The sequence below is a fragment of the Ornithorhynchus anatinus genome, chromosome 17 (genome assembly GCF_004115215.2).
Source record: "Ornithorhynchus anatinus isolate Pmale09 chromosome 17, mOrnAna1.pri.v4, whole genome shotgun sequence".
NCBI lineage: Eukaryota > Metazoa > Chordata > Mammalia > Monotremata > Ornithorhynchidae > Ornithorhynchus > Ornithorhynchus anatinus.
The window spans coordinates 6,874,604-6,890,606 of record NC_041744.1 but is presented as its reverse complement, the minus strand read 5'-3'; the positions used below and the strand labels follow the sequence as shown (position 1 = coordinate 6,890,606).

Sequence of the window (16,003 nt, the reverse complement as noted above, 5' to 3'; positions counted from 1 at the left end):
TCATTTCTGGGAGACCAGGAGGGAGGGAAGGAAGACTGGCAGATGGCCTGAACACATTCAGAGGGACTGTGTGGACATGTGTGCATGTGTGGGGTATGTGATGGTGTCCAGGGGTATGCCTTTGTATGTGTGCCTGCCTGCAGACTTCTTAGTTCTACATGGTTCATAAAAACCCCTGAGAGTGTCTGTGTGTGCATGTGCCTTTATGTGTGCTAGTAGTATCCTGAAAATAAATGATAGAATAATTCTCCCTATCTAACATTTGGAAACATTACGGGCACAGTTCCTATTATGAGCCTAAAGTACATTAAAGAGAAAGCAGCAGTAGTTAAATGACCAAATTCCAAAGTCGTTTCACAGACAATTGCTTGTAAAAATTAAATTGTAAATGAAACAGAGTTAGGAAATAATAACTACAATAACTATTCCTCAAGTGATTTCCTTGGGGTCCCTGCAAAAGGAGGAGGCTGGATTCCATCACCCGGCAGTGGCATAAGTGAGCAAAAATTACCATTCCACTGCAGGATGCTTCCGTTCCTCAGATGAGTGTGTGTGAAAGCTGTCCAATGTGGTTTTTACATTTAGGTGAAACTCCCCTGGCCCTGGCGGCATGTACCAACCAGCCTGAAATAGTACAGATGCTGATGGACAATAACAAAACCGACATTGCCTCCCAAGATTCCCGTGGGAACACAATCCTTCACGCTCTGGTCACCGTGGCCGAAGATTTTAAAACCCAAAACGACTTTGTCAAACAAATGTATGACAGGATCTTACTGAGGAGTAAGAACATGGCTTTGGAAACCATGCAGAACAATGATGGCCTCACCCCACTGCAGTTGGCTGCCAAAATGGGAAAGTCGGAGGTAAGGCAAGAGAAGCAGTAGAGCCTAGGAAAGAGAGCCATGGGCCTGGGAGCCAAAGACCTGGGTTCTAATGCTGACATTTCTGCTGTGTGACACGTAACTTCTCTATGCCTCATTTAACTCATCTGTAAAAGGGGGATTAAATCTTCCAGCTTATACTGTAAGGCCCATGTGGGAGATGGGACTATGTCCAGCCTAACTTGTATTCTACCCCAGTGCTTAGTAAAGTGCCTGACACAAACTAAGGGCTCAATAAGTACCATTTAAAACAAAATTTTTTAAAAAGCATGGCCGTGGGGCCCACTACTAAGGCCTGTGGAAGAGGCAGAGGTGGATCTCCTGGTCTCTCCTCATGACAGCTGCCCACATTTGCTGATTTCTGGGAAACTGACTCTGGGCCTCCAAGAGAGGTAGGAGGTAGCTGCTGAGAAATCAATTGGACTGTGTTGCATAGTTCTCAAATGAGTTATTCAGTTGACCCTTCAACCTAGAAGAGGTTGGTAGGACAAAGGAGAGGAGGAGGATGGTAAGAAAAAGGCATCCTGGACATCTAGGGCTGTAGTCACACCAGAAAGAATCTGGGTCTCAGGCCCTGAGTGCACATCTATAAGACCTCTTCTCACACCAAGACTAGAAAGGCCCTTGACAAGTTAGCTGGTTCTTCCCTCTTCAGGCAAATGACCACACCAGGACTACTTGTCAGCTGTGTGACTTTGGGCAAGTCACTTCACTTCTCTGTGCCTCAGTTCCCTCATCTGTAAAATGGGCATTAAGACTGGGAGCCCCACATGGGACAACTTGATCACCTTATATCCTCCCCAGCGCTTAGAACAGTGCTTTGCACATAAGTAAGTGCTTAATAAATGCCAACATCATTATCATTATTATTATTATTACTGGATGTCTATTTCTCTTTCAAAGATCTCCATGTCCTGGCTGAGTAGCTTGCTATCATCACTGCTGGACGCTCTCTTTTTGCAATTTAAGCCCACCTCTTGTAGTTGGATTCTTGGGGCTTTGAGATTAATTCCCAGACTCTTCTTTGAGAGTTAGCTGCCTGTATTACCACAACTGTGAAATTTACTCTCACACCCTAGCCCCAAATAAGATCATTAGAGGACCCCACTGTGGGAAATCAGGGGGCAGGCCAGAACCCTGAAAATCACAACCTTTTCACCCATTTCAAAACATCTGGTCACTTGAGACTGAAGCAGCAATCCTGCCTACAGGAAGAACTTTTGAGGAGGAAGAGGTTACCCTGCAAATTGTCTATATTTTCCTCATCCTCACTTTCACCTTCCTCTCCTACTTCTCCAGCCCAGAGAAAATGTGGAGCCCCTTTCCCTGTGGAGGAGTCCCCTGGCACCCTCTGCTTCCTTGTCATTCATTCATTCAATCAATCATATTTATTGAACACTTACTGTGTGCCAAGCAATGTACTAAACACTTGGGAGAGCACAATATAACAATAAACAGACACATTTCTTGCCCACAATGAGTTTACAGTCTAGAGACTGTCTTGAGCAAGTCCCTTCCCCAGCCATACCAGGGCAATCTGGGAAGCACCAATTTTGTATTTGTTCCAAAAAAATGCTGCCCTGACTGCCCAGTCTCAGAGGCCCGTTGGAATCCAGGTTTTCTTCCCCAAACTGGAGGCTCCTGAGGTCAGCCCTCCTCCTGCTTCCCCTAAATCCTGGCTGCAGGGAGCCCAGGTTCTGTCGGACTGGGTAACACAGGGTCTCAATCGAGTCTTAACTCTATACACCAAGTAGGAAAGTTCCAGGAGGAGATCTGGACCTGGAGGAGTGGTCCCTGAGAAGCCAGCATCCCATGTTTACTGCATTTCCCCTTCCTGGCAGTGCCCTTCTGTGCGTCTCACAGCAAAGATGGAAACGTTGCATTAATCAAGCCCGCTTCTGTGCTCTTGGTACATTCAGTTCCAAAGCCACACAAGGGCTCTTTTCATCCTCAGGGACTAGAAAGGCTTAGTCTCTGCCAGCAGCACTGTAGGGGCACTGGACATCACTGCTTAAAGGGGCATCTTGGGTAAAAGTCCTAAAACCCAAACCAAATTACACAGGCAGTTTCCTTTGGTTGGTTTAAAAAAAAAGTTCAAAGTCTTGGAGGAAAATCGGAATCATTTCTTTAAATAGAACTCAGAAAGCATTCACTTTCAGCAATTGCTTCCTAATGCCAAGAGGCCTGGTAGGCGTGAAATAAATCGAACTGAGAAAAGTTGTCAAGTATATTACTTCATTTACTATTATTTATTTATTGGATTTTTATGGTGCCTTCCACCCAATAGCTCAGGGGGCTGTTCCTACAATGATTAAACAATTCACTTTCAGGTCATAATTATTTCTGGACGACAAAACAATGAAGCAGAATAGGGAGGGAAGGTTTGGCTGTGCGTGCGGGGTTTGGTCAGGGAGGAGAGGAACAATTTAGTAAGCAGGCAAAGGCAACTTCAAATGAGGCAGAAGAACAGCCCTGGAAGGGCTCTGAGCTTCCCAAGGGAGCTAGATGGAGCCCTGGGAAGAGACAGGGCCCTGTTGCTTTCCTTCCCCCATTCATTTTTTTATGGGAAGCTGCATGGCTTAGTAGATAATGCAGAGTCCTGGAGCTAGAGAACCTGGATTCTAATCCCAGCTCTGCCATTTGCCTGATCTATGACTTTTTTTAATGGTATTTGTAAAGTGCTTATTATATGCCAGGCACTGTTCTAAGTGCTGGAGTACATAAAGAGTAGCCAGGTTGGACAAAGTCCATGTCCCACATGGGGCTCATAGTCTTAATCCCAATTTTACAGATGGGGTAACTGAGGCACAGAGAAGTTAAGGGACTTGCCCAAGGTCATACAGCAGACAAGTGCTGGAGCCAGGATTAGAACCCAGGTCCTCCCGTGCTTTATCTACTAGGCTTGCTGTGGGCAGGGAATGAGTCTGTTCATTATTATATTGTACTCTCCCTAGCGCTTAGTACAGTGCTTTGCACACAGTAAGTGCTCAATAAATACGATTGAATGAACTAGGCTACGCATCTTCTATACTTCGCTGTTCCTCAGTTAACTCATCTGTAAAATGGGGATTAAGACTGTGAGCCCCATGGGGGACATGGACTGTGTCCTATCTGATTAACTTGTATCTATCCCAATGCTCAGAACAGTGCTTTACACATAGTAAGCACTTAACAAATATCAATTAAAAAATTGTCAGTGTTGAACCTGATCCACAAGGAGCCAGGCAGTTCTGTCATGAGGGGCCAAGAGATTGCTGGCTCCCCACTTCCCCCCCTGCAGCGAGTTGGGGGAGCACGGGGAGATGGGGGCTGGGGACAGGAACAGGAGCTCTCTCTGCCACCCCAGATGGGTGAGGTGGTGCCAAGAGTTCCAGATCCTGGTGGCTTCCTTGGAGAGCGTACTGGACTGGAAAAGAACCTTTGACCTCTGACACTGGATTCCTTGGGTGTTTTCAGATCCTGAAGTACATTCTCAGCCGAGAGATAAAAGAAAAACCCAAGAGGAGTCTCTCCAGAAAATTCACAGATTGGGCTTATGGCCCAGTTTCATCTTCTCTCTATGACCTGACCAAAGTAGATACGACAACGGATAACTCGGTGCTGGAAATTATTGTTTACAATACAAATATTGACGTAAGTTGCCAAGCATGATACTTTTCAAATGCTAGCGGCCAAAATACTGAGGATTGTCCCCCTTCTACCCCTTTTCCATCTGAGACCAATGGGGTTGTGGGGGGAAAGACTGTGTGGGCAGGCCTTGGGGTGGTGGTGGAGTTCTTCCGTCCAGAAAATCCCCAAGAGATCCAGCCCAGCCTCTGGTCATTCCTAGTCTGGTAGGCTTCTGTCATGACCATTAGTATGCTTGCCAATAGTCTCCTGGTCAGTGAGCTCAGCAGGGCTGCATTTGCACAACTCTGGTCAGGGTCCAGAGACTCTAATCTCATTGATTTCCTTAGAACCCTGCTTGATTCATGCAGTCGATTAAAACCCAACCTTGAAGAACAAGTGCAAGTCAAAGCTGCAGAGAGGAGTCTTTGACATGGCATTTCTAAAATGGGCAATCTCATTTCCATCCTTCCTCCTCCCCTTCCCTTTCAGTTTTGACTCAAATCAAAGATTTGGCTCTCTGGTTTCATCATAGAACCGCCATGAGATGTTGACGTTGGAACCTCTGCACACCTTGCTGCGCATGAAATGGAAGAAGTTTGCAAAATACATGTTCTTTATGTCATTTTGCTTATATTTCTTTTACAACATCACATTAACCCTTGTCTCTTACTACCGGCCCAGGGAAGAGGAGGTATGTGCTATCTGGGCCCAATTGCCAACTTGATGATTTCAAGTTTCAGTGCTCTGAGGGAACTCTGCAAGCCATGGGGGGGGTGGGGAGCATTCCGAGAATGCCCCCACACCCCCTTTTCTCTCCTCTCTTCTGTGGCTGTAGTTCTCAGCTAAACATAGCCCCAGGAATCTTAAAAAGGGTAGTGAACCTGCCAAAATAGGGAGTCTTTAGGTTTAGGGTCAAGTGGAAGGGACAAGACTTCTCAAGTTCCCAGAATGCATCCTACAAATAATTTGGCCATTGTCCAGTTTTTACCTTGTTCATCTTTCTCTCTGGTCTGGATAACTTCATACTTTAAGGGCTCAGCCTCCCTCTGCCATGGCCGCTGCCACTAAAGTTCTTGGTTTGGAAGACATAGAAGGGGATTTTAGCAACTTTGGAGCAAGTTGCGAGGGGCCGGTGATTCTCTCCCCATTGCCTCCCCAAGAGAAAAACATACTTCCACAAAATGGCAGGTGTGACATCCTTAAGTTATGTTGCAGACCTAGAGTGACCTGTGTGACATTACACATCTCCTTGTCCAGCATTAAATGGTATTTCTGTAAATGGTATTTCATGGACATGAAGTACCTATTTTAGATGGAAATGAAAAGTAAGTGAAGGTGAAAAAGTGGGGTGTCTGTGGATTGTCTAGCTGAAAATATGTAATATGCTGGAGTATGTATAATATACTGGTATTGTTGTTGGGGGAGGCTTTAAGCTGGAAAAGGATAACTGTGTTTTAAAGATGGATTTTGTTTCTGGATTCCAGGGCCAGGTGGTTTAAGGAAGTGTTTAGTTTTCCAACCCCTAGTGTGGGACATTCAGACAGTTTCGCCTAAGGCTTCCCTCCTGCCAGGTTTTAACAAAACACAAGCAAACACTATTTCCCTTTCCACTGTGAGCTCTTCAATTAGGAAAGAAATCTCCTCTTGCTTCTCTTCCCCCTACTCCAGGCACTCCCTCACCCATTAGCTCTGACCCACAAAATGGGGTGGCTGCAGTTGCTGGGGAGAATGTTTGTCATGATCTGGGCCACGTGCATCACTGTGAAAGAGGTAAGTCCAAACCAGGCAGACCCTGATTTCTCTCACCCTCAGTTTGTTACGATCCCATCCACAGAGATCCCAAAAAACTCAACATCTACCAACCCTTGGGCAAGATTGGAGTGGTACCTACATCTCTCTTGTGAAAAATTCAGAATTCCTTTGGCCAATGCCCTGCCAGGGCAGTAAATGTAGAGCCCTGGCTGTCGGCTAAGAGCAGGGGGAAGAGGATGTTGAAATATTTGCCCAGATTGATTGATTCCAAACCCGCAGTTCCTCTTTGGAAAGCGCTTAAAAATGGCCCCAACCCTGGCAATAGGTGCTGTGTTTCATGCCAAAGGAAAGGTTGGGTAGGACTAGAATGTGGTCCTGCCACTGCCCAGGAATACTCTGGCACAGACAGCATTTATGCTGTTCTTGGCCCAGGCTGTCACAAAAGCAGCATTAGAAAACTGGTCAAACACGACATGAAGCTAGACTGAAGCTTGCTGTAGGCAGGGAACTTATCTACCAATTCTCTTGTACTTTTCCAGTTGCTTAGTACAGTGCTCTGCACACAGCAAGTGCCAGTCCAGGATGAAAGTGGGCCTTCCCATTTTTTAAAAATTGTAAGATTCTTGAGGGTAGGGAGCCTGTTTTTTTATTTCCATTTATACTCTTCCACGAACCTTGTACAGTACTGTGCACCCAGGAGACTCTCAATAGCTGCTACAGATTTCCACAGGCCACTTTGGTGAGAAATGTAGGGAATACTTATGCCACATGACCTCCCCGGACCACTTCCACCAATTTTGTATTTGTTTAAAAAAACTTTTGAAAGATTAAGGTTAAATCCATTGTCAGTGTTCAAGACAGGGCCAAAGCTAATAATAACTAAGACCATGGCATTTGTTAAGTGCTTACTGTGTCCCAAGCACTGTGCTAATCACTGAGGTTGATTCAGGATTATCAGATTAGACTGAATTCCTGTTCCACACAGAGCTCACAGTCTAAAGGGGCAGGAGAACAGGTGTAAATTTTAATCCCCATTTTGTAAATGAGTTGACTTAGGCACAGAAAAGTTGAGTGCCCAAGGTCACCCAGCAGACAAGCAGCAGAGTCAGGGTTAGAATTGAGGTTGCCTGACTGCCAGTCATGTGCTACTTCCACTGGGTCACTTTTACCACCACCCCTTTCTTCTCTCTCCACTTTCACCTTCCCTCCTACTTTCCCCTCCCTTAACTTGGCAGGATGATATTGCTTGTATGTGTGTGGTGGGGGTTGTGGGGAGGGGCAGGGTGACCACCTTTATCTCCAGGGTTCTATGATTTTAAAGGAATCTTGTTGCTTTTGAACTCAAAGCGCCCAAACACCAGCAACTTGTATATGATGCACAGGGATTTTCTTTGAGTACAGGTGAATCTGCTCTTTAATTTGGTTTCCCTGTTTCACCCATATTTAGGGCATAGCAATCTTTCTACTGAGGCCCTCAGACCTACAGTCCATTCTCTCAGACGCCTGGTTCCACTTTGCCTTGTAAGTTTGCAGACACCTGATTCTTGCATCCCGGTGACTAAATTAGGGGAATTAAACTAGCTGTATCCTCAGTATCACTGTCCTCCAACACCATCTGTGACAGTTCAGCTTGAAGATTGTAGGAGATAGCAGTAGGTGGCTGTTGGAAGGCAGGGGACTGGATGACATTAAGTCTGTTAAGCTTTTGGAGGAAATTGCACTATTTCATATTTGAAACTGTAGGCAGTTGCTTTCATCTCTGTTTAAAGAAATGCATTTTTCTTACCAATTCTTCTCTTACTAATACTTGGCTTCCACTGAACCTATGAAGTTCTTAAAAGATAAGCCTTACAAAGTGCACAGAAGGAAAAGAGGTGGGGGAAGGAATGGAAAAGCCTCCGTATTCCCTGCCCCAACACTACCCAGCAGCCCCCTTGCCTGGCCATCTAGCTTCACTTGGTGTTGTAGCCTACAGACCTGTACATCCAGGCATCCCACCTTGTTGCCCAGCAACCATCCGTGCATTCTGCTTGAGTTGCTTTCCTAATAAGGCAGAGAAACTGAGGTCAGAGGCCAGAGACACCACAGACATGAGAGAATCTTGGGGGTGATGGTGTCTTGCTTCTGGGGGCTAATTTTCTTGTTGCTGGCTGGTGTGCGGAGGGAAGACTGGGAGTGGCAATACTTTCATTCCATTGGTCATAGTGTCATTAATGGCCATGTATTGGTTGACCCATATTCCCCCTGTAAGGTGGTAATTAATGCTCCAGCCATTTTCTCTGGTAATCCCAGCTCTGCATATTCCCAACCCAGTGTATATATTCAAATTGTTATGACCTTCCCCTGGCCTTAAAAATAGTACTGAAAGGTGAAATACTAAGAGAGGAATCAGAGAATGATTATGTTTTTGGTCATGATTTTGGTCTTTAGATTTTATCTATAGAGAGTAGCTAAGACACTTATTGTATCTATGTTTTTTGAACAGTTTTATACAAGCTGTGCTTGTGATCTTGTCTGTCTTCTTGTACTTGTTTGCCTACAAAGAATACCTAGCATGCCTCGTATTGGCAATGGCACTAGGATGGGCTAACATGTTGTACTACACGAGAGGATTTCAGTCTATGGGGATGTACAGCGTCATGATTCAAAAGGTAAGTGCAGTGTTTTATTTTTACACTCAGAAAACCGGGTTTATTCCACTTTACTACAGAGGTTTTATTGAACATTTCCTCCATGCAGTGGATTCATTTTAAGTTTCTGACCTATTGAGTTTATGTGCATTTTAAATCAATAGGGTCCCTTATTTGGATCAGATCCGATATTGGAAGCCCTTAAACACACTGTAACAAAGTAACTGGATTGGTAACATAGCTAGATTGAAATTGAGAGTGTTACAATTTTCCAATCTTTTACCTATAACCATTTTTGTTCTATTTCAGGTCATTTTACATGATGTGCTGAAATTTCTATTTGTATATATAGTTTTCTTGCTTGGATTTGGAGTAGGTAAATATGATTTGATTTACTCTCATTCAGAATAGGCTAGACACCCATCACCCAGGGGTAATTTAGGAACTGTACTTCTTAGAGGTGGGAAATGGATTGGATGACTTCTGATTGTCCTGTGATCCTCCCTGCCCATTGATTATTGTTGACTCGTGTACACATACAGTTCAGCTGGCTCCTTTGCAACAGGGAACAAGGCAAGATCAGCCTCCTCCTCCCCTTCCATGGCCATGGGAAGAATCAGCTGGTAGCCACAATCCCAGCTGGTTAGTGGCCAGCTGAAGGACCCCTCTGTCTCATCATTTTCAAGCCATGTCCAAACCCTTGTGCAAGGTGGCAAAGAGGCATTGTCTTCATTCAGTTGTATTTATTGTGGGCTTATTGTGTGCAGAGCACTGTACTAAGCATGTGGAAGAGTGCTTAGTGCAATATAGCAGACACATTCCCTGCCCTCAGTGAGTTTACAGTTTAGATTCTCTTCCCTCTCCTCTTCCCTCCCTCCCCAGTAGGGGAGAAGGAAGAGAAGCAGATTTCCTATTCACATGGATCTGGGGGCTGGGAGAGGAGAGAGGCAAAAAAAACCAACAACCGCTGCCAGTGTACTGTCCCCACCTGATTCTCTCTGACCCTTATTCTGTCCTGCAAAAGGGAGTCACCCCTGGCAAGCTCTTTGAGCAGAGCTCTGGGGGCTGCCCCATTTAGGGTTTGCTGACCTCATCAGTGACTGAGAAGCCAAGAGCGTGGTGAAGTCTGTCATTCCCACCTCCCTTGTGCATGCCAACTAGGCAAAACTCATCCCGCAATAGGAGAGGTATATGTTTACAATGCCCTCTCCCCTTACAAGCCAAGCCTTGGGTATTTTGTGGGTGCCAAAGCTTGTTGAGGGGCCTCCAGCTCAAATAATCACCATGACCAGAATTTAAACAACCTTTGTAAGACCATCTCCTTGGGTAGCAGGCAGAAGGAACCACATCCATGTGGTTTTAGTTTTGGAGCTCTGTGAACCAACATAAACCAGGCACAACTTTTATTTTCCCTCATAAACCGCTCTTCAGTTACCCCAGTTATCGTGAAATGGAGCATAAAGTTCCCATTTTGCCAGCTTGTTTCACGAGCCCCAAATTTTATGAGGTTCACTGGGTTCAACTAGTTGGAGAATATGCACCAAATAGGAAAACAGACCACTAAAGCACAGTTTCTTTGATCTTTTCTCGGTCCAGCCCTCGCCTCACTGATAGAAAAATGCCCCCAAAATGACAGCGAATGCAGCTCCTATGGCAGTTTCAGCGACGCTGTGTTGGAGCTTTTCAAACTCACCATAGGCTTGGGAGACCTCGACATTCAGCAGAATTCCAAATATCCCATTCTGTTCCTCTTCCTGCTTATCACTTATGTGATCCTAACTTTTGTCCTCCTCCTGAACATGTTAATTGCCCTGATGGGAGAGACAGTGGAAAACATCTCAAAAGAGAGTGAGCGTATCTGGAGGCTCCAGGTGAGTGGCTTGGTGTGGAAGGTTGATCCTGACCCATGATTTCTGTGCCATGGAGATCAGAACAGTGCTCGGCACATAGTAAGCGCTTAACAAATACCAACATTATTATTATTTCTGTTGCAAGAAGCTTTGGTTCAAGGGCAGCCCTGTTGTTTGTTGTTCCTAGAGAGCCAGAACCATTTTGGAGTTTGAGAAACTGCTACCAGAGTGGCTGAGAAGTAAATTCCGGTTGGGAGAACTGTGCAAAGTAGCTGACAATGATTTCAGACTGTGTTTAAGGTAAAGGCGGAACAAAGCCCCCTTCCAGTTAAGCCTCTGGGGATGAATACACTCTCTAAAGGGTCTGGGAATCAGAATTGCTGAAGCAATAACTCATTTCCACTAGTCCTGTAAAATTGAAGCTGGTGCATTTCTCTCAGAATTTCAGCTTGGTTTTTAAATTGTACCCCCTCAAAGTAGGCAGTTTTCCTGTTTACAGTCTTTTTGTTCTTTTCCATTCTTAAAGTTATAATAATTTTTTCTTTGGGTTCATCTTCATTGAGCCAGCTCTACATATTTCCCTGGACAATCCCAATATCTGTGACATCTTGCACAAAAGTGACAAACCTGGTGTTTGTTGCATCGCCGAGTCCAGCCCCAGAAACTTGCAAGTTGATCATTGCCTTCATTTAAGGTAGAAGTGCAGGTCTTATGTAGCAAATAACTTCAAAATAAAAGACATTATTATTAATAAAAATAATAAGTATAATCTGTTAAACTCCTACTATGTGTCAAGCAGTGTTCTAAATACTAAGTTAGATACACGCTAATCAGGTTTAATGTAATCCTTGCCCCACATGGGGCTCACAGTCTTAATCCCCATTTTACAAATGAGGCCCAGCGAGGTAAAGTGACTTGCCTAAGACCACACTGCAGGCAAATGGCAGAGCTGGGATTACAACCCAGGTCCTTCTGACTTCTGGGCCCATGCTCCACCTGCTAGGCAATGCTGCTGCTTCTTTTTCAGTTTAAGCTTGGCCAGCCTCACCGCTCACACAGTGCCTCTCATTTGTAATGTATTTCTGAGGCCTGTTCTTACCACATGCAGAGCTGACGTGTCCATGATTGCAGTGGTTAACAATTCTCTCTCCATTCCACATCAGTCTCACCATGTAAAGGTGGGCTCATGCCAATCTGGAAGCAGCATGGCCTAGTGGCAAGAGCACAGGCTTGGGAGCCATACGACGTGGGTTCTAATTCCGACTCCACTACTTGTCTGCTCTGTGACCTTGGGCAAGTCACTTATCTTCTCTGTGCCTCAGTTACCTCATCTGTAAAACAGGGATTGAGACTGTGAGCCCCATGTGAGACAGGGACCGTGCCCAACCTGACTACCTTGCATGTACCCCAGTACTTAAAACAGTGCTTGGCATGTAGTAAGCACTTAACAAATACCATAATTATTATTATTATCCCTTTTGCAGGAGATTATAGAACTGTCTTTGGGGCCAAGGACATCTTGTGCTGTTTCATTCAGTAGTGTTTATTAAACCCCTTCTATGCAAAGCACTGTACTAGGCACTTGGAATAGAGCAATGTAGATAAGACATAGTCCCTGCCCTCCAGAAGCTTACTGTCTCATGGCAAATCTCAAGGTCAGTCAAATGATATGCTGATGGCTCCACAGAGTCACTAATGGGATTTAACAATCATGAACAATCATCTAGTGATTAGTACAGTGCTCTGTTCACAGGTAAGTGCTCAATAATTACCTTTGATTGACGATATTGTGATTCTTGGAAGAAAGCTACTAAAATCCTACCTTCGCTAATATAATATGGTCCCTAATATGACCAAAAAGTAGTCAGGAAATGAATAACTCTGAATTTAGGATAGTCAAACACTAATAACACTATTCATCCCTCACAAACAGGATTAATGAAGTGAAATGGACAGAGTGGAAAACTCATGTTTCATTTATCAGTGAAGACCCAGGTCCTGGAAGGCACTCAGGTACTTTTGGTTAAAATACTGGATTAATTGGCAACCTGTCTCATCTTTTACTTCTAAAATAATTTCTGTAGCCTCTCTTGAAGCCAACATGATAATCATCTATCTTAAGTGGTTTGGGTTCAGGCCACATTAGAAGTAGAAGGGTAGATGTCATCAGTAGATGTCACGGCCTACTAGAAGTCCCACAGCACCCCAACGATACACAGGCACTGCCATCTTGGATTCCCTGATGCAGGTATAGTCAAAGAAACATTAACAGTATCCTATCAATGGTATTTGAGTGCTTATTGTGTGAAGAGCCTTATTTCAAGCACTGGGAGAGTACAATAGACTAAGACATGATTCCTGTCTTCAAGGAGCTTACAGCATGAATGGTCAGTGACATACCCTTCCTCCCCAGCCCCCATTCCCCCAACACATACTTCCCTGTTGGAGAATCTGCCAACTGCTCGTTATTTATTGGATATGCTTCCAAAACAAAACATTAGGAAGCACTGCAATGACCAGGTCATTTTGAAGGCTCTCTAAGTATTGGGTAAGCAAATTTCAGGAGAACATTTAGCCCAAGGACGACAGAAGGAAGTGGTGAAAAGTTTTAAAGAAGCATGAGGGTATTCTTACGCTAAGGGAGGTATGAACTAAATTTTAACAATTTTTACTGGGAGTTTTCAATGTGTACGGTATAGTACTAGGCAGTAGGGAGAGTTAAAATGAAACCAAAAGACAATTCCTTGTCCTCGAGGAGCTTATAGTCAATGACTACCCTCTTCCCTTCAGCCCACCCTCCCTTGCCTAGTGAAGACTAAGATACCATTCAGTCCCCAAAGGGGTGTGGTGTAAGGCATATTTGTGGTATCACTTCTAAAGACCATCAACAATGCTCTTATGTGTTTCTTCCATGGGGAAAAGATGTGCCTCCATTAAGGAGGGTAAACCTTATTGCTTTGTACAGTGCTCTGCCCACAGTAAGTGCTTAATAAATGTCACTAAAGGTAATCCTTTCCCCGCCCCCACTTTCCTGGCAGTCACACTAAAAGAACACTGACTTTGTCTCCAGCTTCTGAGTATTCTTCGTTCCAACCAGATATGGTCTTGGGTGGAGGGAAGAATTATGGGAAGCAGAGGGGAGATTACAAGTGTGTGGCTTTATCCTGTAATTTGACAATGAGACGTGACTTGTACCAAACATAACAAAAATAAAACTGAAGGGATTCCAGGAAATGTTTGTGGCTTTAATTTAGGGAATATACACACACAGCTGAAGATAGTCAAGCAGATTTAGTGGAATGATTTTCCAGTTTATTGCACTGTATCTCCTGAGAAACTGGTTTTTATTGTACATTTCATCAGAATAGTTCTTTTGTACATGCAGGCAAGGAATTTCCAGACATCAGCCCAGTGACAGATTTATAAAAGTGAAAAATGGCCTCCTTGTCTTAAACAGATATAAGATGTGGTTTTGGTAGTAGGTCCTAGGCTTTGATCCCTTATGTCAACAATAAACAGAATTATCTCCCTCAATTCTGGGTTTATGACAGTATAAAAACATCAAGAAGTGTGAAAAGAGGTCAGGGATGAAGAAAATTGCTTCTATGAGATATTAACAACTAAAACTTATTGCTACCCTACCAACAAAATGAATGTTAGAATAATTAATACAATTACCAATAAATAATCAAAATTTATAAGATGATAAAAGTAGCAGTGGGTAGTCACATAAATAACTAGCTGCAACCCAATTTGTAAGGAATGGAAGAAAGCTGAGGTTGGGTTTGCTCTTTTCTTTCTCCTTCCCTCCCTCCTTGATTTTCTCAGGTTCTAGAAAGTGCTTTATTTCTTAATTTTTGTTTCCCAGGGACTGTTATATGGTTTATTTTCCTCTCAATCAATTGCTTTTTTCTTCCTCCCTGTCCTATCCATGCTTGCCAGAAATCAGACACACTCAGCTCCTTTCCCTCAATCTTTTTAATTCTCCTTGTTCCGCTTCTCCCACCCAAATCTTCTGTCTCAGTTTCTATCCCTCTCTCCCTCTGCTGTCTCCATGCCCCACTCCTTCCAGGTTCTTCCTTTTTCATGTAAAGTTCAGCTTCCATCCAGGCTGATTTTTCTTTCTCCCTTCTCTTCCCTGCCTCTCACATCAACCACTTCTTTCTCTTTATTGCTATATTGTACTTTCCAAGCACTTAGTACAGTGCTCTGCACACAATAAGCACACAATAAATACCACTGATTGAATGAACGTATGGTTCTCTGGCTCCACTGCCTGCCTACCGCCTTTCCTGACGTCCTCCACTTACTTTGCTCTCCTCTACGTAGCACAGTAGCCTAGTCTAGGGAAAGGACAAAGGTCTGGGTGTTAGGAGCCCCAGGTTCTAGTCCCAGTTAAGGCACTGGCCTGCTGTGCAACTTTTATGGACCTCAGTTTTCTCATCTATAAAATGGGGATGAGACTCTAAAGAACTTTTGAATTTGAGGCAGAGGTGCCAACTCCTTGGGAACAACTGTCCCAGTTACTTTTTAAGATGGCCCACCAGCCTCGCTCATCCCCAGGTCTCTAGTAAGACCTGAGAGTTTCTAGGCAACGCAGAAGAGGCTTAAAATGGAGACCTCCTAGCCAGTTTGCTCTCTGTATTTTGTTCTCATCCTCACCTAGAATTCCCTTTTAACCCTGCACTTCCCACAAAAAGTTGGCACCTATGGCTCAAGGCATCATCCTTAGTATTTTTGTTTGGTGAAAGACCTGCCCCACAGCAGTTTTTTCCACTTACTGAAGCACACCCTCTCCTCATTGAGCTTTCCCAGTGCCCTGCAGTGTCACATGTGCTGTTACAGGAAAGAGTGGATCAGGAAGCCTTTGGGGACTTCCCATCCCAGAGTGGTGAGGAGGATTGTGGGTTCAGTGGCATCGTCAGTGCTCCTAGAAAAATCTGCTGCCAGTTCTCTTCTACCCAACCTTGTAGTTTCAGATAATAATAATAGTAAAAGTAATGATGGCACTTCTTAAGCGCTATGTGCCAAGCACTGTTAGATACAAAGTAATCAGGTTGTCCCAAATGGGGCTCATAGTCTTCATCCCCATTTTACAGATGAGGTAACTGAGGCACAGAGCAGTGAAGTGGCTTGCCTAGGGTCACATGGCATACATGTCGCGGAGCCGGGATTAGAACCCACATCCTCTGATTCCCAAGCCCCTGCTCTTTCCACTAAGCCACACTGCTTCTCAACCATATGTAATGAGAGATTTATGAATCTGCTGCTGGGTCCT

General features: G+C 44.3%; 1 protein-coding gene and 1 long non-coding RNA gene across 2 annotated transcripts in view; one reads left to right on the top strand and one right to left on the bottom strand.

Annotated features, from left to right (window-relative positions):
• Positions 1 to 16,003, top strand: part of TRPV3 (transient receptor potential cation channel subfamily V member 3) — a 29,932-nt gene that overhangs the window by 9,962 nt on the left and 3,967 nt on the right. Inside the window, exons 7-16 of the mRNA XM_007672526.3 lie at positions 586 to 866; positions 4,341 to 4,517; positions 5,026 to 5,184; positions 6,162 to 6,263; positions 7,693 to 7,766; positions 8,731 to 8,896; positions 9,185 to 9,251; positions 10,472 to 10,746; positions 10,913 to 11,025; positions 12,659 to 12,738. Coding sequence (XP_007670716.1) covers positions 586 to 866; positions 4,341 to 4,517; positions 5,026 to 5,184; positions 6,162 to 6,263; positions 7,693 to 7,766; positions 8,731 to 8,896; positions 9,185 to 9,251; positions 10,472 to 10,746; positions 10,913 to 11,025; positions 12,659 to 12,738 — 1,494 coding nt within the window. The remainder of the gene's footprint in view (positions 1 to 585; positions 867 to 4,340; positions 4,518 to 5,025; positions 5,185 to 6,161; positions 6,264 to 7,692; positions 7,767 to 8,730; positions 8,897 to 9,184; positions 9,252 to 10,471; positions 10,747 to 10,912; positions 11,026 to 12,658; positions 12,739 to 16,003) is intronic.
• LOC120638926 lies at positions 10,442 to 11,446 on the bottom strand. Its single transcript, XR_005660973.1, has 2 exons — positions 11,353 to 11,446; positions 10,442 to 10,686 (listed from the first exon to the last, which is right to left on the bottom strand). It is a non-coding gene; the product is annotated as an uncharacterized LOC120638926 (long non-coding RNA).